We start from the raw sequence: 25,205 nt of genomic DNA, 5'->3' as shown, positions 1-25,205 counted from the left end.
TTTAGGAACTGTGTGCTCGTGCACACGTGCACAGCTTAGAGGGAACAGTGCTCATGACTCTGGGCACCCCAGGGAGGCGTCACCCCCTGGAGTGGGGGAAAGTGGGAACAGAGGTGTACGTAGCATCTGGCATGAGGGGGGGCATGGGACCCTGGTATGGGGAGAGGGCACTGGGGGCACATGGAGATCCTGGAAGGGAAGGGATTGGGGGGAGTTGCAGGAGACCCTGAAGTAGATTTAGTTGGGGCTTGGTCCTGCTTTGAGCAGGGGTGTCATAAATATAAAGGGAAGGGTAAACCCCTTTAAAATCCCTCCTGGCCAGAGGAAAAATCCTCTCACCTGTAAAGGGTTAAGAAGCTAAAGGTAACCTCACTGGCACCTGACCAAAATGACCAATGAGGAGAAAAGATACTTTCAAAAGCTGGAGGGGGGAGAAACAAAGTCTCTCTCTGTCTGTGTGTGTGATGCATTTGCCAGGAACAGAAAGGAATGGAGTCTTAGAACTTAGTAAGTAATCTAGCTAGATATGCGTTAGATTATGATTTCTTTAAATGGCTGATAAAATAAGCTGTGCTGGAGGAAATGTGTATTCCTGTTTTTGTGTCTTTTTGGAACTTAAGGTTTTGCCTAGAGGGATTCTCTATGTTTTGAATCTAATTACCCTGTAAGGTATTTACCATCCTGATTTTACAGAGGTGATTCTTTTACTTTTTCTTCTATTAAAATTCTTCTTTTAAGAACCTGATTGCTTTTAAGATCCCAGGGTATGGGTCTGTGTTCACCTATGCAAATTGGTGAGGATTTTTATCAAGCCTTCCCCAGGAAAGGGGGTGTAGGGTTTGGGGAGGATTTTGGGGGAAAAGACGTTTCCAAGCGGACTCTGTCCCGGTTATATATCTGTTAGATGCTTGGTGGTGGCAGCAATAAGTCCAAGGGAAAAGGAAAATAGTTTGTACCTTGGGGAAGTTTTAACCTAAGCTGGTAAAAATAAGCTTAGGAGGTTTTCATGCATGTCCCCACATCTGTACCCTAGAGTTCAGAGTGGGGAAGGAACCTTGATAAGGGGGTTGGACTAGATGACATCCCGAAGTCCCTTCCAACCCTAATACACTGGGGGCACATGCAGAGCTTGGGTGGGGGAACGGGGAGATGCAAGGAGCCCCTGGAGGATGCCCTCTTCTTGCTGGGACACATCACTCTACACCGAGGCACTTTCTGCTGTGACATTTCCCATCACCTCCCCCAGCTCTTAAGTGCCTTGGGTGGAAAAGTTTCCCCCCTAAAGTCAGACACCTCCAGCCCCGTCCCTTCACCCATTTCCTCAGCCACAATCCATGGGCCCAGGGGTTGTGAAAGCTTCGCCTGTGTGTGGAGGATCTTTCCAACTGTCATGGTGACAGCCGCCTGCCCCAGACCACAAAGAGCAAGAGGGGATCGTATCCGACGCCTGCGACATCCCAACCACCAACCGATATCCGGGGAGCCAGTGGGGCTGGGCAGTGTGCAGGGGTGCCATTTAAGATTTTGGTTGTGGGGGGAGGGGGACACAACTGTAACCATGATTACAGGGGCTACTTAGGCACCTGAAAAGTCTAGTTATTTTGCAGACAATACCTTGGAAATTAGCTGACTATGTTTATAAAGAACCTCCAATACTCAGCTCTAACACTAACATGTTCTGACGTCTTGTGTCACATCACTTAAGGGACACTGGTTAGGTTTAAAGTTTTTAAAGTATATTCTTACTCTTAAACAACAATTGAAACAATTGTAGAAAAATCTACAATTACTTTCCATCATTTAGGCTATTTTCTTTTTGCAGTTCACCAAGGTGTTGGGATAGATCATGTAACTTTTGGAAACATCCTACTTGGGCAAGACCCTGTGAGTTTATGCTACACCTGCCTGGGGCTGTAGGAGTGTTACCACACTGCAAATAATAGACTAGAAACTGACTTTAAATAGGAGTGAAACTGACACTTTCAAGTCACTTTCACAGTATTGCCAACCACAAATGTTCCAAAGTCGTGAGTCAGGCTCACCAAAAATCATGAGATTATGTACAAATAACAGATTTGGGGGGCTCTTTTTATTTGCCTTCTGCTTTTTGAGCCTTTAGGGGGCACTGGGGTCACATTTTGAAGCTTTCTCCACAGGCATGAGGGCTAGAAACTCCATTTTTCTTTAAGAATGAAGGCTGAAATCACCACATATCCACTGGACTCCAGGAGCTGGGGTTTTAAGGAAAACAATAATTATCATGAGTGAGACTCATGACAAAATCATGAGTTGGCAACACGGCTTTCACTTCTGTTTAAAGCAGGGGTCTCAAAGTCCCTGCCTGTGGGCTATCTGTGGCCTGAGAACCTCCCCACTGTGACCCAAGGAATCTTTTTAATAAAGTTCTTTCATCCGCCCCTTGTGGTTGCCTGCTGTGGGGGAGGTGTGGCGGTTCAATGACAAGACAGCACAGAGCTTTTAGCAAGCAAGCGGCTGGTCTGCTAACAGGCTTCTGCCTGTCAGCTTTCCACCTTCCCCTTTATTCTTTCTCTCCTCCTGCGCATTACATTCTCCAACAGATAAAAGGAATACACTGGCTTTGTTTACCATTCTTTCTATCTACCGCATTCCTTGCTCTCGGGCCTTGAGCCCAGTCCTGGGAGGCTTCCCACGATTCACGACATCTGGGTGAGATTCCAAGGTTGATGCCCTTGAGAGGAGCTGTGTGTGCACAGGTCCAGCACAACACTCCGGGTGTGCCCTGAATGTTGCCAAGCGCATGAACCTTGTATGAATCCTACATCCCCTCCTTTTTTGTTTATTTGTGCTTGGCCATCTCATGGTTGCCATCAATTTGCTTTTGCAAGCCAATTAACTCCCAGACAGACAAGGACATAACTTGTGGAGCCTGCCAGGGCGGGTCTTGACAAAGCCTTAACAAAAAGGAAATACATTGCACACAGCAACAGCAAAAAATAAGCTTAAGAAGGTAAAATGTAATTGGCCGGGCCCCAATTAGCCATGCTAAAGTACTGGGAAGAGAGGTTCGCGTAAGCAGCGAGCATCATCTCATTTCCAATTTCCTCAGGGTGATGACATACTGGAATAAGGCACGTACCTAACAATTCTTCAGCTGCTACAAAATCAGATAAACAGAAGTGGGTAACATTTGCTATTGAAGCCAATCTTTCCCATAGATTATATGTCATTCGGGCCCGTAACGGAGAAAGCGCTCCCGAGCCAACCCCTACAGGAAATAGCAGGCACAAAAGACATACAGTCAATACAGAATTAGCAGTAATTTGGGTGAGAATTGCCACAAACAAAGTCTCAGGAGTCTCTGGCTGTTGGTTTGCTGCCAGTCTTCATTGAGCCGCGGCGACCAATGCTTTTACTGCTCCCCATGTCACGGGCTGGCTTGGGACGCTACTCCTCCTCTCTTTCCGTCCTGGCGTTGTCGACCCGGGAGGCACCGCGTTCTCCTCCAAGGTCAGCTGAAACTCCGATATGGGGTTTGACAGCCCCTGGTGCCACGCCATGCTGTTTCAGTGCTGGTCGCACACACCGGGCCGGAACCCACAACGGTCCTGCAGGGAGAGACACAGCAGCATATCTCCGACCCCAAGTAATTAAAGGCACTGGGCCCAGCCATTGCAGATTGGGCAGCTAACGGTAATAGACACGCGGTCTTTCCAGTACCTCGGACTTATGAAAATGCCAATCCGTGGGGGTCTGCTGATCTGCTTTCAGCGTTAAATTATTTAAAATAAACAAAAGGACATGCAATTGTTGCTGAATGTCTCCTAAGGTTCGGAGACGCAGCTCCCCTTGTTTTAATTGTTTGTCGAGCAAGATTTTTAGTGTGCAATTTGCACGTTCAACAATAGCTTGGCCCGTGGAGTTATAAGGGATCTCGTGTGTGAGACAGATGTCCCATTGGACACAAAAGGCGGAAAGGGCTGTGGAGCAGTAGGCTGGGGCATTATCTGTCTTTATCTGGCTCGGCCGACCCATAACAGCAAAACGGGCTAGCAAATGGTGAACAACTTTGGGAGTGGCTTCCCCAAGCTGTGGGGTCGCCCAGAGGAATCCCGAATAGGTATCAATGGAAACATGTAAAAATGAATAGGGGCGGAATTGTGGCACGTGAGTGACATCCCTTTGCCACAGCTGATTCGCTGCGGTACCTCTGGGGTTAACGGCATAAGAAAAGGTAGGGGCAGCAGCGGCACAGTGGGGGCAGGAACGAACAATGGAACGTGCATGATCAGCAGGAATGTGAAACTGCTGGGCCAAAACAGAGTCAGACTGATGAAAAAAGGCCTGGCTTTCAGTGGGGTCAGGAAAAAGGGAATTTACCTGACCACGTAACGCGCGATCAGCGCGCGCATTGCCATCAGTAAGCAGTCCAGGCAGAGGGGTATGACTGCGAATCTGAGCAACAAAATAAGGGAAATTACGAGTGGTGATGAGATACTGTAAGGACAAAAACAGGCGAAGAAGGTCCGCATCGACCTGAGGGGTAATAAGGGCAAGGGGTAAATGATCAATTACCTGATAAACATAATGCATGTCCACAATCAAATTAAAGGGACAATCAGCAAAAAGTTGAAAGGCCAAAATAACAGCAGCTAGTTCCAAGGACTAGTGAAGCTCTCCAAGCGCTGTGCATACAAATATTGTTGTACAAGTGAATGAAGCGCTTTCAGTTTTTCTAAGGGGAGGGGCCACTGGTCAATCCATAAGGGCTCTAAGGATTGGCATACCAATGGTAATGTGGATGGCAAGGTGGGTGAGGGAGGATTTTGGGCCATTCTATATTAATATCGAGGGTGGTGTCCAGCTTTGCAAGTAAGTCACGGCCCCAAATATTGAGGTGGACAGGGAGTACAAAAAGATGGATTGTAGCAAGGGCACGGCCTCCTAGTTTGGAGACCGTGACCCAAGACAAACTTTGGCGCCCGGGTTTGCTACCCCCAATCCCCCACAACTCTTTAGAAGGAACTGTTGGCCAACCGACCAGCCATTCCAGATCATGAATCACCGTAACGTCAGCTCCAGTGTCCACCAGCCCTGTAAAAGGAACATTATTTAAGAGAAGTGTTAACTGAGGTTTCGAGGGGCGGACCGACATTGTTAGAGCAACAAGTGGAGAGGACGTGTTGTGAGATGGCGACTGAGCCAGCGTCGATCCAAAGCCGCCTCCGCCCCAGGCTCGATCCTCTGCAGCTGGCACCTGATTGGGGACTAAAATCAATTGCGCAATTGACCGTCCACGCGGGAGCGACTGTGGAAGATGAGTCCACACCTGAACCTTAATAATGCCGGTGTAATCGGCATCAATGACCCCTGGAATGACAAAAAAGCGCTGTTTCCCAGCATGTGAGCGAGGGAGAACGAGACCCACAAAGCCAGCAGGGAGAGGTCCCGTCAACTGCGTAGGTATGGCGCAGACCTCCCTTGGCAGCCGAAAATCAGTGTCCTCCTGCATGACCAAATCAAGCCCTGCACTTCCAGCAGTCGCCGCCCTCATAGAGTCTACAGATTTTAAGGCAGAGGAATGGTTGTCTGAGTGGGAAACACCCCCATTTGGCCCTGGGTTCGGGGGGGACCCATTGCGCGGTTTCCCGACCTGCTACGACACTGATTAGCCCAGTGATAACCCTTCCGACACTTGGGGCACTTCTTTGAGGGTCGGGCAGGTGCCTTTGAGGAGCAGCACTCCCGCTGAAAGTGACCCTCCTTACCACAGCGGTAACAACGCTTCCCCTCCTTCCTGGTTTTTCTCAGGGCGGCAGCCAGAACTCCAGCCTTGTGGGCTTGTATGCCGATGTTCTGGCACGCCCGCAGCATGTCTGAGAGCTCTAGAATTCCAGAGGCTTTTGCCGCCTGGAGAGCACGGCGGCAATCCTCATTCGCATTCTCAACTGCCATTTTTAACAGGATCTCCTGAGCTGATCTCAGGTCTCCTGAGCTGCTGCAGGGCTATCCACCTGCTGGAGGATAGCCTCCTGCAATCTGTTGGTAAAATCCATAAAGGACTCTGATGCACCCTGATGGATACTGGCAAAGCTTTTGGTAGGCTTGCCCGAATCCGGGACCTTCTGGAAAGCATGCTGGGCGCAGGCGGAAATAATGGGGAAGACGGCCTGAGGGAGTTGAGACTGCATCTGAACAGTAGCAAACTGGCACTCCCCTGCCAAATGCTCATAAATGATACCTTGCTCTCTATATACCTGGGCTTGGCGTTCTGCCATCTGCCGATACTCACTAATCCAAATAACATACTGACTGGGTGTTAACATCATGCGCAACAGCGCCTTCCAATCTTCAGGGATTAGGGAGTACCCAGTACCTATCCCTTCAATGAGACCACGCACAAAGGTGCTAGTCAGGCCAAACTCACGAATTGCTTTCTTTACCTCTCTAACCACCGAATAAGGCAAAGTGACCCAGGTTCCAACGGGGTTGCCCTGGTCATCATTCTGCCAGGTCATCGGACAAACTGAGACCAAGATCAGCCAGCTCCTCTGCTGTAAGATCTGAGCGAGTCTTCGCTGCATGAACCATTTGTTGCACCAGCGAAAGCCGCTGAGCAGATGTGTTCGACCCCCCAGGGGGCCCCGGAGCATGGTGGGGATGGTGATCACACACCGGCTCTGGTGGGGAAGGCCAGGGAGGCGGTGGTAATAGAGGCACTGGGGGCGAAGCAGGGGGAGGGATGGTTGCAGGAGTAGACAGGGGTGGCAGGATCGGCAGCCCCTCTGTTGGCGCGGGAGAGGGTCTTTCCGAGGCGACACACTGTGTCGCATCGCCAGGAGGGGGGATGGCTGCAGGAGCGGACGGGCGTGGCGAGATCACCAGCCTCTGAGGGAGGGCCTGTCCGAGGCGACACGCTGTATCGCGTCGCGGCAGAGGTGCCAGGCTTGTAAAGCCTGCACGGGCGCCCGAGGCTCTTTGTGCAATGTCTGGCCCAACCGCTCCCAGTCCGCTAGCTTAAGGGTTCCAGCTTCAGGGTACCACGGGCATTGGGCACTCACCTCCTGTAGCAGGAGAGTGAGTTCTCGAGTGGGGCAGTCGTGCTGAGCCTTACGCAGCAAATACTGTAGCTCACTGCGGTGTTGCACTTGCAAAGCAGAGAGGGAGCTTCCTATACTTACCACAACGAAAAATACTCACCGGGATCCGTGAAGCGGATGAGTGATGCGTCTGAAACCCTTGCCGGGCGAGGTGAGTGCTGAGGGCCCCACGTTTGGGCGCCAGTTGTGGCGGTTCAATGACAAGACAGCACAGAGCTTTTAGCAAGCAAGCGGCTGGTCTGCTAACAGGCTTCTGCCTGTCAGCTTTCCACCTTCCCCTTTATTCTTTCTCTCCCCCCGCGCATTACATTCTCCAACAGATAAAAGGAATACACTGGCTTTGTTTAACATTCTTTCTATCTACCACATTCCTTGCTCTCGGGCCTTGAGCCCAGTCCTGGGAGGCTTCCCACGATTCACGACATCTGGGCGAGATTCCAAGGTTGATGCCCTTGAAAGGAGCCGTGTGTGCACAGGTCCAGCACAACACTCCGGGTGTGCCCTGAATGTTGCCAAGCATATAAACCTTGTATGAATCCTACAGGGGAGGTTTGGGGGGCAGGCGGGGAACAGATAGGAGAGATTCATATGCTCCTCCCCCCAACATTGAATGCTGCTCATTCACTGCAGGCAGCTCTGCTCCCTGCAGGCGGTTCCCTATCCCTGCTGTTGTGAGCGGAGCTGCAGAGGAGAGACCGATGCAGCCATGCTGCCGGCTGTCTGCTGCAGGCGCTGCCCCCTGCAGCTCCCATTGGCTGGGGTGGAGAGGGATGGAGATATCATAACTTGTCGCTGGGCAGAGTCAGCCGGGGCAGCATGAGGCCAAGGGAGTGAGGGAAAAGGGTGGGAAATGGGCTGGGAGGTGGTGTGAACACCATCTTCAGTAGCATCATTGGCCCACTGGGAGGACTTGAGGACTGGCACTGGCCCTAAGGTAAAATGAGTTTGAGACCCCTGGTTTAAAGACTAGTTACTTTCCAAAAGCTCTTAAGAAAAACACGCAGTGATTGAGTTGCAGTTCTCACAGGACAATATTTAAAACCAAGCACCAAGAAAATTCCACGTTTTAAAGTTGAGAAAAAATTGACTCTTCTGAGGCATATCAGGGCTACTGAAGGCAGGAAAGGAAAATAAACAGGCACAGGAGCTCTGGGCAGCTCTTCCTCTTGAAAAAAAGTTGGAGGGTCAAATCTTCCAGCCCTTAATCAGGTAAAACGTCCATTGCTGTCAGCGCCTGCACTCATAGATATTAACATGTGCTCAATAATTATACACTTCATACTTAAATATCGGAGCCATCTTAACCAGCGCTACACATGTGATACACGTTGGCTCAGGGACTATATTTTCTGGCATATCTGAACAGTGCTGAGCACACAGATGGTGTCAGCCATACCGGGTACCAGGAAATGGCCCACCTTGATTATCACTACAAAAGGTTCCCCCCTCACCCCCCACTCTCCTGCTGGTAATAGCTTACCTTACCTGATCACTGTTGTTACAGTCTGTAGGGTAACACCCATTGTTTCATGTTCTCTGTGTATATAAAATCTCCCCACTGTATTTTCCACTGCATGCATCCGATGAAGTGAGCTGTAGCTCACGAAAGCTTATGCTCAAATAAATTGGTTAGTCTCTAAGGTGCCACAAGTACTCCTTTTCTTTATGGGAAGGTTGTTGTTTGCTGCTTATGATTATACTTTCTGTATGTGTTTATCATTTTTGTATTCGAAGTTATGAATCTTGGCTATGTACTTGTTTGATTCTCAGCAGCCTCAGTGAAGCATTTTGTCAGCTTCTTGAGAAAGGACTATTCTCAGTAAGTGCCCAATCAAGAAACACTTAACTGACAATGACATTGCGAGATGTCAATCCACATCTGAGCTTTCCTGGGAACGTTCAAACTAAACTAACATAAATACAAAGAAATCTGATGAGGTTCAACAAGGACAAGTGCAGAGTCCTGCACTTAGGATGGAAGAATCCCATGCACCACTACAGACTAGGGACGTGCAGAAAAGGACCTAGGGGTTACAGTGGATGAGAAGCTGGATATGAGTCAACAGTGTGCCCTTGTTGCCAAGAAGGCCAATGGCATTTTGGGATGTATAAGTAGGGGCATTGCCAGCAGATCGAGAGACGTGATCGTTCCCCTCTATTCGACATTGGTGAGGCCTCATCTGGAGTACTGTGTCCAGTTTTGGGCCCCACACTACAAGAAGGATGTGGAAAAATTGGAAAGAGTCCAGCGAAGGGCAACAAAAATGATTAGGGGACTGGAACACATGAGTTATGAGGAGAGGCTGAGGGAACTGGGATTGTTTAGTCTGCAGAAGAGAAGAATGAGGGGGGATTTGATAGCTGCTTTCAACTACCTGAAAGGGGGTTCCAAAGAGGATGGCTCTAGACTGTTCTCCGTGGTAGCTGATGACAGAACAAGGAGTAATGGTCTCAAGGTTCAGTGGGGGAGGTTTAGGTTGGATATTAGGAAAAACTTTTTCACTAGGACGGTATGAAACACTGGAATGCGTTACCGAGGGAGGTGGTGGAATCTCCTTCCTTAGATATTTTTAAGGTCAGGCTTGACAAAGCCCTGGCTGGGATGATTTAGTTGGGGATTGGTCCTGCTTTGAGCAGGGGGTTGGACTAGATGACCTCCTGAGGTCCCTTCCAACCCTGATATTCTATGAATTGCGTCGGCCTGTGTCATAAATATAAAGGGAAGGGTAAACCCCTTTAAAATCCCTCCTGGCCAGAGGAAAAATCCTCTCACCTGTAAAGGGTTAAAAAGCTAAAGGTAACCTCACTGGCACCTGACCAAAATGACCAATGAGGAGACAAGATACTTTCAAAAGCTGGGAGGAGGGAGAAAAACAAAGGGTCTGTGTCTGTCTGTATGCTGCTTTTGCCGAGGACAGAACAGGAATGGAGACTTAGAAGTTTTAGTAAGTAATCTAGCTAGGTATGTGTTAGATTATGATTTCTTTAAATGGCTGAGAAAAGAACTGTGCTGAATAGAATGACTATTCCTGTCTGTGTGTCTTTTTTGTAACTAAAGGTTTTGCCTAGAGGGATTCTCTATGTTTTGAATCTAATTACCCTGTAAGGTATCTACCATCCTGATTTTACAGACAGGATTTCTTTACTTCTATTAAAAGTCTTCTTGTAAGAAAAGGTTTCAGAGTAACAGCCGTGTTGGTCTGTATTCGCAAAAAGAAAAGGAGTACTTGTGGCACCTTAGACTAACCAATTTATTTCATAGAATCATAGAAGATTAGGGTTAGAAGAGACCTCAGGAGGTCATCTAGTCCAACCCCCTGCTCAAAGCAGGACCAACACCCAACTAAGTCATCCCCGCCAGGGCTTTGTCAAGCCGGGCCTTAAAAATCTCTAAGGATGGAGATTCCACCACCTCCTTAGGTAACGCATTCCAGTGTTTCACCACCCTCCTAGTGAAACAGTTTTTCCTAATATCCAACCTAGACCTCTCCCACTGCAACTTGAGACCATTGCTTCTTGTTCTGTCATCTGCCAACACTGAGAACAGCCGAGTTCTTTGGAACCCCCCTTCCAGTAGTTGAAGGCTGCTCTCAAATTCCCCCCTCACTCTTCTCTTCTGCAGACTAAACAAGCCCAGTTCCCTCAGCCTCTCCTCATAAGTCAAGTGCCCCAGCCCCCTGATCGTTTTCGTTGCCCTTCACTGGACTCTCTCCAATTTGTCCACATCCCTTATGTAGTGAGGGACCCAAAACTGGACGTAATGCTCCAGATGTGGCCTCACCAGTGTCGAATAGAGGGGAATAATTACTTCCCTCGACCTATTGACAATGTTCCTACTAATACAGCTCAATATGCCGTTACCGTTCTTGGCGACAAGGGCACACTGCTGACTCATATCCATCTTCTCGTCCACTGTAATCCCCAAGTCCTTTTCTGCAGAACTTCTGCTCAGCCAGCTGGTTCCCAGCCTGGAGTGGTGCATGGGATTCTTCCTTCCTAAGTGTGGGACTCCACACTTGTCCTTGTTGAACCTCATCCAGTTTCTTTTAGCCCATTCCTCCAGTTTGTCTAGGTCACTCTGAATCCTATCTCTACCCTCCAGTGCATCTACCTCTCCCCACAGCTTAATGTCATCCATGAACTTGCTGAGGGTGCAATCCATCCCATGCATCCATATCATTAATGTCAGCAGGGAGCTGTGAAACCCACTGGTAAAGTGTCTCCATCCCTCTCTAGTGGTAGAGCCACCGAGAACGTGAAAGCTTTCTGTTGCTACCAGTTAGCTAGCTAGCTCAAGTGTCTGAGGACTGTGTGTGGCACCAGAGAGCTCAGCCTTGCTTTGCTCTCAAAAGCTTATGTTCAAATAAATTGGTTAGTCTCTAAGTTGCCACAAGTACTTCTTTTCTTCTTGTAAGAAAACTGAATGCTTTTTCATTGTTCTAAGATCCAAGGGTTTGGGTCTGTGTTCACCTATGCAAATTGGTGAGGATTTTTATCAAGCCTTCTCCAGAAAGTGGGGTGCAAGGGTTGGAAGGATTTTTGGGGGAAAGACATTTCCAAACAACTCTTTCCCAGTAACCGGTTAAACGTTTGGTGGAGGCAGTGGAAGTCCAATGGCGAAGTGTAAAATAGTTTGTAACTTGGGGAAGTTTTAACCTAAGCTGGTAAAAGTAAGCTTAGGAGGCTTTCATGCAGGTCCCCGCATCTGTAACCTAGAGTTCAGAGTAGGGAAGGAACCTTGACACCACCCCAAAGAGATGCCTGAAAGAAACTGGAACAAAGGACAGTAACTATGGGGGGTGTGAGTGATTGCTGGACCCAAACGAGGAAGGAGTCTAGTCTGTGAAAGAAGCTTATTGGAACATCTCTGAGGGTGAGATTTATCTGCATTCAGTTTCCTACTGTATTAGACTTGTGTGTTTTTGTTTCATTTTGCTTGGTAATTTACTTTGTCTTGTCTATTATTACTTGGAATCACTAAAATTCTACTTTATATTTAATAAAATCACTTTTTACTTATTAATTAACCCAGAGCAAGTAATTAATACCTGGAGGAGCAAACAGCTGTGCATACCTCTCAATCAGTGTTATAGAGGGCGAACAATTTATTAGTTTACCTTGTATAAGCTTTATACAGAGTAAAATGGATTCATTTGAGGTTTGGATCCCATTGAAACTGTGTGTCTGGGTGCTAGAGATAGGAGCACTTCTTAAGCTGTTTTCAGTTAAGTCTGCAGCTTTTGGGGACGTGGTTCAGTCATAGAATCATAGAATAACAGCGTTGGAAGGGACCTCTGGAGGCCATCTAGTCCAACCCCCTGCCCAGAGCAGGACCAATCCCAACTAAATCATCCCAGCCAGGGCTTTATCAAGCCTGACCTTAAAAACTTCTAAGGAAGGGGATTCCACCACCTCCCAAGGTAACACATTCCAGTGTTTCACCACCCTCCTAGTGAAAAAGTTTTTCCTAATATCCAACCTAAACCTCCCCCACTGCAACTTGAGACCATTACTCCTTGTCCTGTCATCTGCTATCACTGAGAATAGCCTAGATCCATCCTCTTTGGATCCACCTTTCAGGTAGTTGAAAGCAGCTATCAAATCCCCCCCATTCTTCTCTTCCGTAGACTAAACAAGCCCAGTTCCCTCAGCCTCTCCTCATAAGTCATGTGTTCCAGTCCCCTAATCATTTTTGTTGCCCTTCGCTGGACTCTCTCCAATTTTTCCACATCCAGAAAGGGTAGGGGCCCAAAACTGGACACAGTACTCCAGATGAGGCCTCACCAATGTCGAATGGAGGGGAACGATCACGTCCCTCAACCTGCTGGCAATGCCCCTACTTATACACTCCAAAACGCCATTGGCCTTCTTGGCAATAAGGGCACACTGACTCATATCCAGCTTCTCATCCACTGTCACCCCTAGGTCCTTCTCTGCAGAACTGCTGCCTAGCCATTCGGTCCCTAGTCTGTAGCTGTACATTGGGTTCTTCCGTCCTAAGTGCAGGACTCTGCACTTGTCCTAGTTGAACCTCATCGGATTCCTTTTGACCCAATCCTCTAATTTGTCTAGGTCCCTCTCTATCCTATCCTACCCTCCAGCGTATCTACCGCTCCCCCCAGTTTAGTGTCATCCACAAACTTGCTGAGAGTGCAATCCACACCATCCTCCAGATCATTTATGAAGATATTGAACAAAACCAGCCCCAGGACCGACCCTTGGGGCACTCCACTTGACACCGGCTGCCAACTAGACATGGAGCCATTGATTTCATTCCTACATGCCCGAGCAATATTTTTATACTCTTCCCTGGTCATATGTCCAACCTTCCACTTCTTGTAAGCTTCTTTTTTATGTTTAAGATCCGCTAGGATTTCACCGTTAAGCCAAGCTGGTCGCCTGCCATATTTACCATTCTTTCAACACATTGGGATGGTTTGTCCCTGTAACCTCAACAGGGATTCCTTGAAATACAGCCAGCTCTCCTGGACTTCTTTCCCCTTCATGTTAGTCCCCCAGGGGATCCTACCCATCCGTTCCCTGAGGGAGTCGAAGTCTGCTTTCCTGAAGTCCAGGGTCCGTATCCTGCTGCTTACCTTTCTTCCCTGTGTCAGGACCCTGAACTCAACCAACTCATGGTCACTGCCTCCCAGATTCCCATCCACTTTTGCTTCCCCCACTAATTCTTCCCGGTTTGTGAGCAGCAGGTCAAGAAAAGCTCCCCCCATAGTTGGCTCCTCTAGCACTTGCACCAGGAAATTGTCCCCTACGCTTTCCAAAAACTTCCTGGATTGTCTATGCATCGCTGTATTACTCTCCCAGCAGATATCAGGAATATTAAAGTCACCCATGAGAACCAGGGTGTGCGATCTAGTAGCTTCTGCGAGCTGCCGGAAGAAAGCCTCATCCACCTCATCCCCCTGGTCCGGTGGTCTATAGCAGACTCCCACCACTACATCACTCTTGTCGCTCACACTTCTAAACTTAATTCAGAGACATTCAAGTTTTTCAGCAGTTTTGTACCGGAGCTCTGAGCAGTCATACTGCTCCCTTACATACAGTGCTACTCCCCCACCTTTTCTGCCCTGCCTGTCCTTCGTGAACAGTTTATAACCATCCATGACAGTACTCCAGTCATGTGAGTTATCCCACCAAGTCTCTGTTATTCCAATCATGTCATAATTCCTTGACATCACCAGGACCTCCAGTTCTCCCTGCTTGTTTCCAAGGCTTTGGGCATTTGTGTATAGGCACTTGAGATAACCCGCTGATCGCCCCTTGTTCTCAGTATGAGGCAGGAGCCCTCCCCTTTCGCATTCTCCTGCTCATGTTTTCTCCCGGTATCCCACGTCCCCACTTACCTCAGGGCTTTGGTCTCCTTCCCCTGGTGAACCTAGTTTAAAGCCCTCCTTACTAGGGTAGCCAGCCTGCTCGCGAAGATGTGGAGCCCGTCTCTGCCTAGCACTCCTCCTTCTTGGAACACCATCCCATGATCAAAGAATCCAAAGCTTTCTCTCCGACACCACCTGCATAGCCATTCCTTGACTTCCACGATTCGACGATCCCTACCCCGGCCTTTTCCTTCCACGGGGAGGATGGACAAGAACACCACTTGCACCTCATACTCCTTTATCCTCCTTCCCAGAGCCACATAGTCTGCAGTGATCCGCTCAAGGTCATTCTTGGCAGTATCACCGGTGCCCACGTTGAAAAGCAGGAAGGGGTAGCAGTCCGAGGGCTTGATGAGTCTCGGCAGTCTCTCCGTCACATCACAAATCTTAGCCCCTGGCAAGCAGCAGACTCAGTCCCCCTGAGGAGAGAGTCCCCGACCACTACCACCCGCCTCCTTCTCTTGGGAGTGGTGGTCGTGGAACACCCAACCTTAGGACACTCTCAGCAAATTTGCGGATGATACTAAACTGGGAGGAGTGGTAGATATGCTGGAGGGCAGGGATAGGATACAGAGGGACCTAGACAAATTGGAGGATTGGGCCAAAAGAAATCTGATGAGGTTCAATAAGGATAAGTGCAGGGTCCTGCACTTAGGACGGAAGAACCCAATGCACAGCTACAGACTAGGGACCGAATGGCTAGGCAGCAGTTCTGCGGAAAAGGACCGAGGGGTGACAGTGGACGAGAAGCTGGATATGAGTCAGCAGTGTGCCCTTATTGCCAAGAAGGCCAATGGCATTTTGGGATGTATAAGTAGGGGCATAGTGAGCAGATCGAGGGACGTGATCGTTCCCCTCTATTCGACATTGGTGAGGCCTCATCTGGAGTACTGTGTCCAGTTTTGGGCCCCACACTTCAAGAAGGATGTGGATAAATTGGAGGGAGTCCAGCGCAGGGCAACAAAAATGATTAGGGGTCTGGAACACATGAGTTAGGAGAGGCTGAGGGAACTGGGATTGTTTAGCCTGCAGAAGAGAAGAATGAAGGGGGATTTGATAGCTGCTTTCAACTATCTGAAAGGGGGTTCCAGAGAAGATGGTTCTAGACTATTCTCAGTGGTAGAAGAGGACAGGACAAGGAGTAATGGTCTCAAGTTGCAGTGGGGGAGGTTTAGGTTGGATATTAGAAAAAACTTTTTCACTAGGAGGGTGGTGAAACACTGGAATGCGTTACCTAGGGAGGTGGTAGAATCTCCTTCCTTAGAAGTTTTTAAGGTCAGGCTTGACAAAGCCGTGGCTGGGATGATTTAATTGGGGATTGGTCCTGCTTTGAGCAGGGGGTTGGACTAGATGACCTCCTGAGGTCCCTTCCAACCCTGATATTCTATGATTCTATGGTACTGAAGTCCCAAGCTGCCAGGGAAAATGGGCTCAGAAATAATCTCAGCACATCAGGTGGCAGTCACAAGGGGGTTTCTGTGACCCAACACATCATAGCCTGACTGCCAGTGGATGCATGGGTTGTGGGCAAGAATTCAGAAGATGCCAAAGACAAGTGAGGAATATGGTCCATAGTAGACCATATTGGAGGATTCTTGGTGGCCTGAAAGGGCAGTGAACTCTAAGGGAGCCATCTTGTGTGTGACTGGTCCGGGCGAAATGAGGGACCCCTCTATGGACTCCACTAACTCTGGAAGTCCATGCACTGGGTGGGGAAAAGATATGCTTGGGTGGGATCCACATCCATGGAATTGCTTGAAGGCACCCGAGTCCACCAGTATCTCTAAGTTAGTGCTGGGCTTTGCAAAGTGCCAGAGCTGGAGAGGGAGTTGGAGATGTGTTGGTTGCTGATTGGCCATCACCAGGGTACTGGCAGATGAGTGTCGGTGTGCGCTGCTGGGGAGGGAGGAAGGGTGCCAACACAGCCTGGACGACCTTATCAGGGCTGGTGTCTGGCATTTCCTGACCTGGGCACAGCTTGGGCCCTGGGAGGGCAGCTTGTTGCAAAATATCCTGGTTCCCCACAGTATAGGCAGAGGCCCAATGCCAGATGTCCATTCTTTTCTATGTTGGAGAGGTGGGGCCAGACCTGAGTGACTAACATCCGTTTGCCAATAGAAAAGGGACCGGTGATGGCGGAGCTGGAGCTGGCAGGAGCGAGGCAAACCATCTTACTTCTTGGAGGCCTTTGGTCAGTTAGTTGTAGATCTTAATGAAGGCCGGATGTGGATTCCACCCAGACCAGTTTATTTTTCACATTGTTGTTTAGGTCAAGCTGACTCTAATTTAGGAATCCACTAAATTTATCATGATTGCTATGGAATGCATCAGCTAGGTAGAGCTTGAGTTTGTCGGAGTCAGAGCTGAAGGCAGCTTGGCTTGAACTTGCGCCTCCAGGGTGGCAACTTGGGCTTTGACGATCAGTAATGGACTCAAGAACAGCTCTGGTGACTCTTGCAGCAAATCAGACAATGTAGCCAATCAGGCAGTGTGCTGTTGACACCAATCAGCTCTACTGGTACAAGCTTCTTTCCACTGGTATTACTGCCCCAAAAGGAAAATCCAAAATTCTTGCTTTTGTGAGTCACATCTGTCCATGTTCGGGATTGGTCCTGCTTTGAGCAGGGGGTTGGACTAGATGACCTCCTGAGGTCCCTTCCAACCCTGATATTCTATGATTCTATGTGTCATGTTTGGGCTTGTATCTGCGTTTGTGTGGGTCGGTCTTGTGTGTTTCATTTTTTGTCTGGTGTGGTTTTGTGTTCTGTGTGTTTGAATCCCTGGCTTGTACTAGTGTTGTGTGTCTCATATGAGGTTCTTCTGTGTGCGTTTGTGCTTTGTGCATGGGTGACTCTTGCTTGGAACAATCTTGCATGGCTTCTCTTCCAACTTGTGTGCACGTTTTTATCTTATGTTGGGGTGTCACAGGGCGAGTACACCCCGTCCCCCCTTTGGGTAGGGCAAGAGTTTTACAGCCCTGTGGCTAAGTCCACTTGGCCGCCCTTTACCTCAGGAAAGCCTGGCCTAGTGTCCAGAGTCAATATAGCTGTCTTCTCCCCCAGGGAAGTGTGGTCTAAAGGCCAGAGTCAGGATTGGGGCCCTGTCCCTGAGGACTGAGTGGCCAATGGCCAGAGTCAGTATAGAGGGCTCTGCCTCGCAGGATATATGCCCTAGTAGCTAGAATCAATATAGATGCCCTCTCCCTTGGGGCCGTGTGACCCAATGGCATTGCTTAATGGCTGTAAGGGGGGGATGGGCCACCACCAAGGGGGGGGTTGCTGGCGGGGGTAAGGGGATCTGGGCCCTCCCTACTCCATGAGGCCCCAGCCCTGGGCCCTGTCAGCGGCGAGTGTACTCATCACTGAGTCAGCGAGGATCCTAGCAAAACACACTGACTTATCACTCAGTTCCATTACCAGATCAATGTATAGTCCCCCTGGACTACTTCCTACCCTGTGTCCGGATGCGGTGGTCCTGGTGTCTCTGGGTTCCTCGGCCTGTGCAGCTCTCTGCAGCTCCGCTCGCCCTCAGGCATCCTCAGGTAGGCAGGTAACAGCCTGGGTCTCAGCGGGTCTGGCTTCCACAATTTGGGGCTTCAGTGGCTCCCAGGCTCAAGCTGGCAATGTGTGTCCTCTCTCTCTTTGGTGGACAGCCCTGACTGAGCTAAGCTGCTCCCTTTTATACTGGTGCTCCAGTTGGAGCATGCCCAGCAGGGGCGAGGGGGTATGGCTTTCTTGGCCCACAGTGCGGGGTTAACACTTCCCTGTCCAGTGTGAGGTGAGTACACCTGGCTTGGGTCAGTCAGATCCTTGTCTGTCTCCAGTGTTGTGCCCTGTGTGTTCTTGTGTGTCTATCTGCATGCATTCCTCCAAGTGTCTCTTTCCACATACCATCTTCCTTCCCTTGCCCAGAGCCGATGGGTGAGCAAGCCGAAACGCCAACCCCGCCCTACCCAACCTGTTCCTTTTGAAACAGGGACGTGACTTCGGTCCCAAGAGAAAAAAATTACAACACTCCTGTGTCACTCTCTCTCTCTCTCTCTCTCATCATGTTCTTCCTCATCTCTCTCTCTCCTTTCATTATTAAAATTCCAAGCACACATTTCTTCCCCTCACAAATAGGGCAGACACCCAATGGCATCCAATAGGGGGTTCTTCTTCCTTCAGAGAATCATTCTTATCCTGAAGGGAAAGAATCACTTAGCTGCAGGTTGGCCATGTGTCTGGTTTTGAACCAGACGCCTCTTTTTAGGTGGTTTGTCCCCAGATACAATGGGATGTGCTTTTTTCTGGTGTTGGACAAGGGACGCCTTTTGGAAGAATGCGCAGTTCTGCCACAGCCAGCGTGACCTGGCACTCATGGGGATGGAGTAGCATGCTCTTTGAAATTGCATCCTCCGTATGGCATGACCTCATACGTACCATGTCTACTAGGTCACGCCGGTGGGAGTGGGGTCACCCCGTTCCCAGAAGTACCATCGTTTCTGGGATTCTGGGAATGCGTGAGTGGCCACCGTACGTGGATGTGTGAGGTGTGCTGTCACACCCGGCCCTTAAGACTGAGTTTGATCTCCTCTCTTCCTGTTCTGACAGCACGATAGCCCCAGGGATACGTGTGCTGTAACTGCCATCTTCAAATCACCCAAGGGATTTAGATGTCCAGTTTCCAGCTAGTTCTCATGGCCTCCAAATTCCTTATGTGCCTGAGAAAATCTCAGACCTCAGTGTGCTTGGATGCAGAGCTCTGCCTCCCACTCTCTTTCCGCTGTGCTTTTGGAGACATGATGGCCTGCTGATGTAGAACGGATGAATGAAATTGGTTTTAATTGTTCACTTTATTAATATAACTTCATAAGCAAAGTTTTATGAATGAAACAACATTCATTCATAAAACCAGTTACCCCAATAACTGGTTAATTGAGTTTCACTTTCAATCCAATTGCTGCTTAAATCACTGAAACTTGCACTGCTTCAACATTGTAACGCAATAAATATATAAATAACAAATAAATTTGTTAGTCTCTAAGGTGCCACAAGTCCTCCTTTTCTTTTTGTGAATACAGACTAACATGGCTGCTACTCTGAAATTGTAACTTTGTTCACTGTTTGCCATTCCTTACACTTGTCCATGTTGTAACCCAAACTCCATTTTAACTTGTCCCAAACTCCATTTTAAAATGCTCACTTCATTTTTGCAAAACCCTGCTGTAATCTTATTAGTTTAGTTTAGATGTGTGAATGAGGTATGTATGGATGATGGAATCAACCTCCAGCCCCAGCCTGTCCTGATGAAATAAAAGTGTAAACACCAATGGCTGAAGATGCAGACAACAGCCCTGACAAAGCAAGGAGAGTCCACCCTAACAAGAAAAGAACAAAAGTACAACTGAAGAAACATCAAAGCCAGGTCCCAGGCTGAAAATCATGTCTGCAATTGACGGGTGATCAATCACACCAAACCCAGAGGCAGCGTGACACAGCACGATCTATAGACTCTGGATTCAAACTAAAGCCTACAAAAAGGATGGGTGAGAGGGAAGACTTTGGAGGGTAACATTCTGCTGCCAACATGGAAGGGCATCCGTGCATGCCCAACAGAGACCCAGCCCTTCCTTGTGCCCGGCTTTCTTGGCCAGTTAGCCGCCACAAGCTACGAACCCAAGCCACGAACTCAAGCTACATACAGGACTGGTAACTATACAGCAGCTGCAGAACATTTGGGGGGTGTGTGGATGTGTATGTGTATACATAGGTATTAGATATTAGTTATTGGTCATAAATCAAATTGTGTTATAATAAATGTGACGTCTTGTCCCCTGAAACGATCCTGTGCAGTTTTGTCTGTATAACACTGATCAGATGAAGAGAAACCATTATAGTTCCTCATTAAGGTCCAGAGCTGCCTGAGGAAAGGAGAGTGGTGATGCTGCTGGTCAGAATTGAAGGACACGGGCATGAATGTGTTCATGGGGAACCCAGGGCAGAGAGAGAGTAGGGGGCTGCAAGCTGAGATTGAGGTGCATTAGCAGAGCTCGGTGTGGGTGGGGAGAGGCCAGGGCTGGGACAGCAGAGGCTGTGGGTTGGGAGTGAGGGGCAGCGGCAGAGCTGTGAGTTTCCAGGTTTGGGCTGGATTAGGAAGGTGCCAATGGGTCAGGATTTAGGCTCTGTCTGCAGCAAATGAAGAGTATTTGTAGCACACGTCAGCACTGCTATGCTAGCTTTAATCTAGCTAACACAGGTTAAAAGGGAAGTAGAGACATAGTGGCATGGACTTCAGCATAGGTTACCAACCAGAGTAGCTTCTGGCGGTCTGGAACTTGATTGATTAAAGCTGGCCCAGCTCTGCCCACCCATGCTACAATCACACCTTTGCTTGCTGGGTAGACACACCCTGAGATGTTTCCATGAAGCCCAGGTGTCTAGCAGGACATGTGCTATTTATTCCCCACCCATGCCCTTCCTGCCAGGTCAAAGCTTTTAATTGCCAGGTATCAGGAAGTCCTGCTGACACAATTGTTTACTGGATTTGCCCTCTCACTCCATGTTTGGCTGGGCTCTATATAACCCATGCCAAAATGTGCAGGAGGATCAGGGTGAGGTTCAGCTCTGCAGAGGCTGGGATCCATCTCTCTGATAACAGCAAAGGAACAAGGACTTGGGTAAATTGCAGGAGATTCCACCAGCTGGGAGACAGGAGAGAACAGTGTCACATGGGGCTGCAACTTCAGGATTTGTTTCTGTGATGCAGCATGACCTAGTGGTTAGAGCAGGTGGACAGGGAGTCAGGACTCCTGAGTGCTATCTCCCCTCTGGGAGGGGAGTGGGGAATAATGGGATAGAGTGGGGAGGCCCTGATTTCAACTGGGGTCTGTGCAGCACCTGACATAATGGGGGCCCAGATCTTCGGCAGGGTATTTAGGTGCCATGTGATAAAAATAATAACTCTCTTATATTTGGGCAAGAGTTGGGTGGGAGGTGAGGGGCCCTGGGGCTAGAGTGGGATGGGATCATGGGTTGTGGTGGTTTTTGGGGGACAGAGTGGGGTGCGAGGGTATAATGGTGGGCTTGGGGTTCAGGCCCTGGAGGTTCCATGGAGGAGACAGATCCTCCCCCGCCATGCTGTCTCCATCCATCTCCCCCCTCTCCCCACTGCAGGTCGATCCAGTGACAGACACGGCCATGGCCCCAAGAGGACCCCGCCCCACGCTCCTACTGCCCCTCATCCTGCTGGCTGCCGGCCTGGCCCAGCTCAGTGAAGGTGCCAGCTACCAGCAGTTTGTGACACAACACGTCAACAACCCCAAGACCAGTGCCTCCAGCAACCGGCTCTACTGCAACCTCCTGATGCAGCGCAGGGGCCTGACCCGCCGCCAATGCAAACCAACCAATACCTTCATCCACGCCCCCACCGGCCAGCTCCGAGACATCTGCGGCAGCAGAGGGAGACCCGTCAGCGGCAACCTCTATGACAGCAACAGATCATTCAGAGTCACCACATGCCGGGTGCTGCCTGGCTCCCGACCAGGGCACTGTAGATACAGGGCTGCAACCGGAGTCACCAGGGTCCGTGTGGCCTGTGTCCAGGGGCTGCCTGTGCACTTAGAGCCAACGTACCTGCCATGAGCTGGGAACAGGGGATCCCCCTGCTGCCCCCACGCCCCTTTTGCTCATTGGCATTCTTCTTTCGCTGGGGACTCTCCTGCCCTATCCTTGCCCCACCTGGGTAGCGCCCGCCATGAATCTCCACAGGGACATTCAGCATCTCCCTTTATCCCACAGGACAGCAATTGGGGCCTGTGGGGAGATTTCCCACGCTGGGTGCCCACTTCCCATCCACGCAAGTGAAAATCCGGGCACCCAGCCCCCCCCAGCTGGCACTGAGACCCTCAGTCTGAGCCCAGCGCTCGCGTCGCTGGGCAGGATCCAAACACAACTGGCCTGGACTTGGGCTGGGCTGCCCCGAACCACCAGGAGTGGAAGAGGCCAAACAGCTCTGAAATCCCAGACTGATTTGGTTCGGGTCCCCTACTTTACTCTCCCAGGATAGACCAAAATTCCCATGAACCCCTTGGTGGCCACCCCTCCCCCATCCCCTGCTCCCTGCTGCCCCTAGTGCCCATTATACTGTACAGCCCTTTCCCATCCCTGATCCACTGGATGCTGTGTGGATGTTGTCTCAGGGTGAGCCCTGGGGAAGCTGTCACTGAGTTTCATATTCTCGCTACTTCTTGCAATAAAATACTTTCCTGCAAATGCAGAACAAGGGGGAGTGTTTTTGTGGGGGCTGGGTGCAGAATCACTGGTTATCCGGAGTTATTTAACCCTAGCAGCATGCCAGGAATACAGCTAGATTGCTCAGAGGGATCAGGGAATGGAATAAGGTGCAGAGGCTCCGATCCAGCCCTAGGTCAGGGGACCAGCTGGCTCAGGGGGCGGGGGAGTGCAATCTGGGGCTTTTCCTCTTTAAGGGGCACTGGCTCTGATCTGGCTCCAGAACTGGCTGGCTCACGGGGGTGGGGATTGGATATGGGGCCTTTCCCTTTCAGAGGCCCTGTCCCTAGTCCCTGTGTGGCCACAGGCTGGGTGGCTTGGTGGCAGTTGGGGAACATGGTACAGGACCTCTTTGTTTGAAGGGCACCAGCTGCAATGTTGACCCAGAGCGGTAGGGTCTGGCTGGGTCTGGGTCCATATCTGGGAGGGGGATCCAGGAATAAAGAGGCTTCCTCTGAGATTTGCCAGTGAATGGCTCATCTGCTCGCAGCCACAGGCTCCATGGCGATGGAACGGTGCTTGGTGCTGAGTTGCAGCAGGCATTGGGCTCTATCCTGCCCCCTGGAACCAGTCTGATTTGGGTGTGGAGGAAAGGGGGAGTTGGGATCAAACTGGGATCAGATCCCGGGCTTCCAACATCCAGTATAGGCAGAGCCAGTGTGAGCTCTTTAGCACAGCCACCGTTGCAATTGTCTACAGCTTGGACAACTGGCGGCCTGCACTATTAGCATCTTCCAGCAGACCAGCACCTCTGCCCGCCCTCACAATAGTATGAGATACATTGGCACCACCTGACCCTAGGGTTGCCAGGTGTCCGGTTTTGCTACCGGAACGCCCGGTCGAAAAGGTAGCCTGGCGGCTCTGGTCAGAACCGCAGACTGGGCCGTTAAAAGTCTGGTTGGTGGTGCTGTTGATTTAAGACAGACTAGACCCTACCTGTCCCGGCACCATGCTGCACCCTGGAAGTGGCTAGCAGGTCCGGTTCCTAGGCAGAGGGGCCATGGGTCTCCCCGTGCTGTCCCTGCCCCAAGCACTGGCTCTGTGCTCCCATTGGCCAGGAACCGTGGCCTATGGGAGCTGGGGGGGTGGTGCCTGCACGTGAGAGCAATGCACAGAGCCTCCTGCCCCACCCCCAGCTAGGAGCTAGACCTGCTAGCCATTTCTGGGGTGCAGCACGGAGCTAGGACAGGCAGGGAGCATACCTTTGCCCTGTTATGCTGCTGACTGGGAGCTGCCCGAGGTAAGCCCATGCCCGAACCCCAACCCCAGCCCTGAGTCCCCACCAAACACAGAGCCCCCTCCTGCACCCCAACTCCCAACCCTGGGCCCACTACAGAGCCTGCAACCCCAGCCGGAGCCCTCATGCCCCCCATCACCTCAACCCTCTGCCCCAGCCCAGAGCCTATCCCACACCCTAAACCCCTTATATCAGGCCCCACCCCAGAGACCACAGCCCCAGCCCAGAGCCTATACCCCCTCCTTCATCCCAACCCTCTGCCTCAACCCACAGCCCCCTCCCGCACTCCGAATACCTTGGTCCCACCCCCCATCTGGAGCCCCCTCCTGTACCCGAAATCCCTCACCCCAGAGCCTACACTCCTAGCTGGAGCCCTCACCCCCTTTAAGATCTTTTAAATACCTTTAAAATCCCTCCTGGCCAGAGGAAAAATTGTCTCACCTGTAAAGGGTTAAGAAGCTAAGATAACCTCGCTGGCACCTGACCAAAATGACCAATGAGGAGACAAGATACTTTCAAAGCTGGAGGGGGGAGAAACAAAGGTCTGTGTGATGCTTTTGCCGGGGACAGAACAGGAATGGAGTCTTAGAACTTAGTAAGTAATCTAGCTAGGTATGCGTTAGAGTGTTTTGTTTAAATGGCTGATAAAATAAGCTGTGCTGAATGGAATGTAGATTCCTGTTTTTGTGTCTTTTTGGAACTTAAGGTTTTGCCTAGAGGGATTCTCTATGTTTTGAATCTGATTACCCTGTAAGGTATTTACCATCCTGATTTTACAGAGGTGATTCTTTTACTTTTTCTTCCATTAAAATTCTTCTTTTAAGAACCTGATTGCTTTTTCATTGTTCTTAAGATCCAAGGGTTTGGGTCTGTGTTCACCTATGCAAATTGGTGAGGATTTTTATCAAGTCTTCCCCAGGAAACGGGTTGTAGGGTTTGGATTTTGGCGGGGGAAAGACGTTTCCAAGCGGGCTCTCTCCCTGTTATATATTTTTTAGAGGATTGGTGGTGGCAGCAATAAAGTCCAAGGGCAAAGGGTAAAATAGTTTGTACCTTGGGGAAGTTTTAACCTAAGCTGGTAAAAATAAGCTTAGAGGGTTTTTCATGCAGGTCCCCAGATCTGTACCCTAGAGTTCAGAGTGGGGAAGGAACCTTGAGACCCTCTCACACCCCAACTCCCTGCCCCAGCTCAGTGAAAGTGAGTGAGGGTTGGGAAGTGTGAGCCACT

General features: G+C 50.0%; 1 protein-coding gene and 1 long non-coding RNA gene across 2 annotated transcripts; one reads left to right on the top strand and one right to left on the bottom strand.

The window, feature by feature from the left end:
• The first annotated feature begins 401 nt into the window (after window positions 1-401).
• Window positions 402-22,620, top strand: LOC140897099 (ribonuclease-like). The gene is made up of 2 exons (XM_073309405.1): window positions 402-507; window positions 21,625-22,620. Exon 2 carries the CDS (start codon window positions 21,649-21,651, stop codon window positions 22,090-22,092), a length of 444 nt encoding a protein of 147 aa, XP_073165506.1. The 5' UTR covers window positions 402-507; window positions 21,625-21,648; the 3' UTR covers window positions 22,093-22,620.
• LOC140896606 (uncharacterized) lies at window positions 2,477-7,172 on the bottom strand. Its single transcript, XR_012154588.1, has 2 exons — window positions 4,360-7,172; window positions 2,477-3,587 (listed from the first exon to the last, which is right to left on the bottom strand). It is a non-coding gene; the product is annotated as an uncharacterized lncRNA (long non-coding RNA).
• Window positions 22,621-25,205: the final 2,585 nt, after the last annotated feature.

This window comes from Lepidochelys kempii, chromosome 13 (assembly GCF_965140265.1).
Source record: "Lepidochelys kempii isolate rLepKem1 chromosome 13, rLepKem1.hap2, whole genome shotgun sequence".
In the NCBI taxonomy this organism is placed as follows: domain Eukaryota; kingdom Metazoa; phylum Chordata; order Testudines; family Cheloniidae; genus Lepidochelys; species Lepidochelys kempii.
The sequence above is the reverse complement of the archived record's forward strand: the minus strand, read 5'-3'. Positions and strand labels throughout refer to the sequence as shown.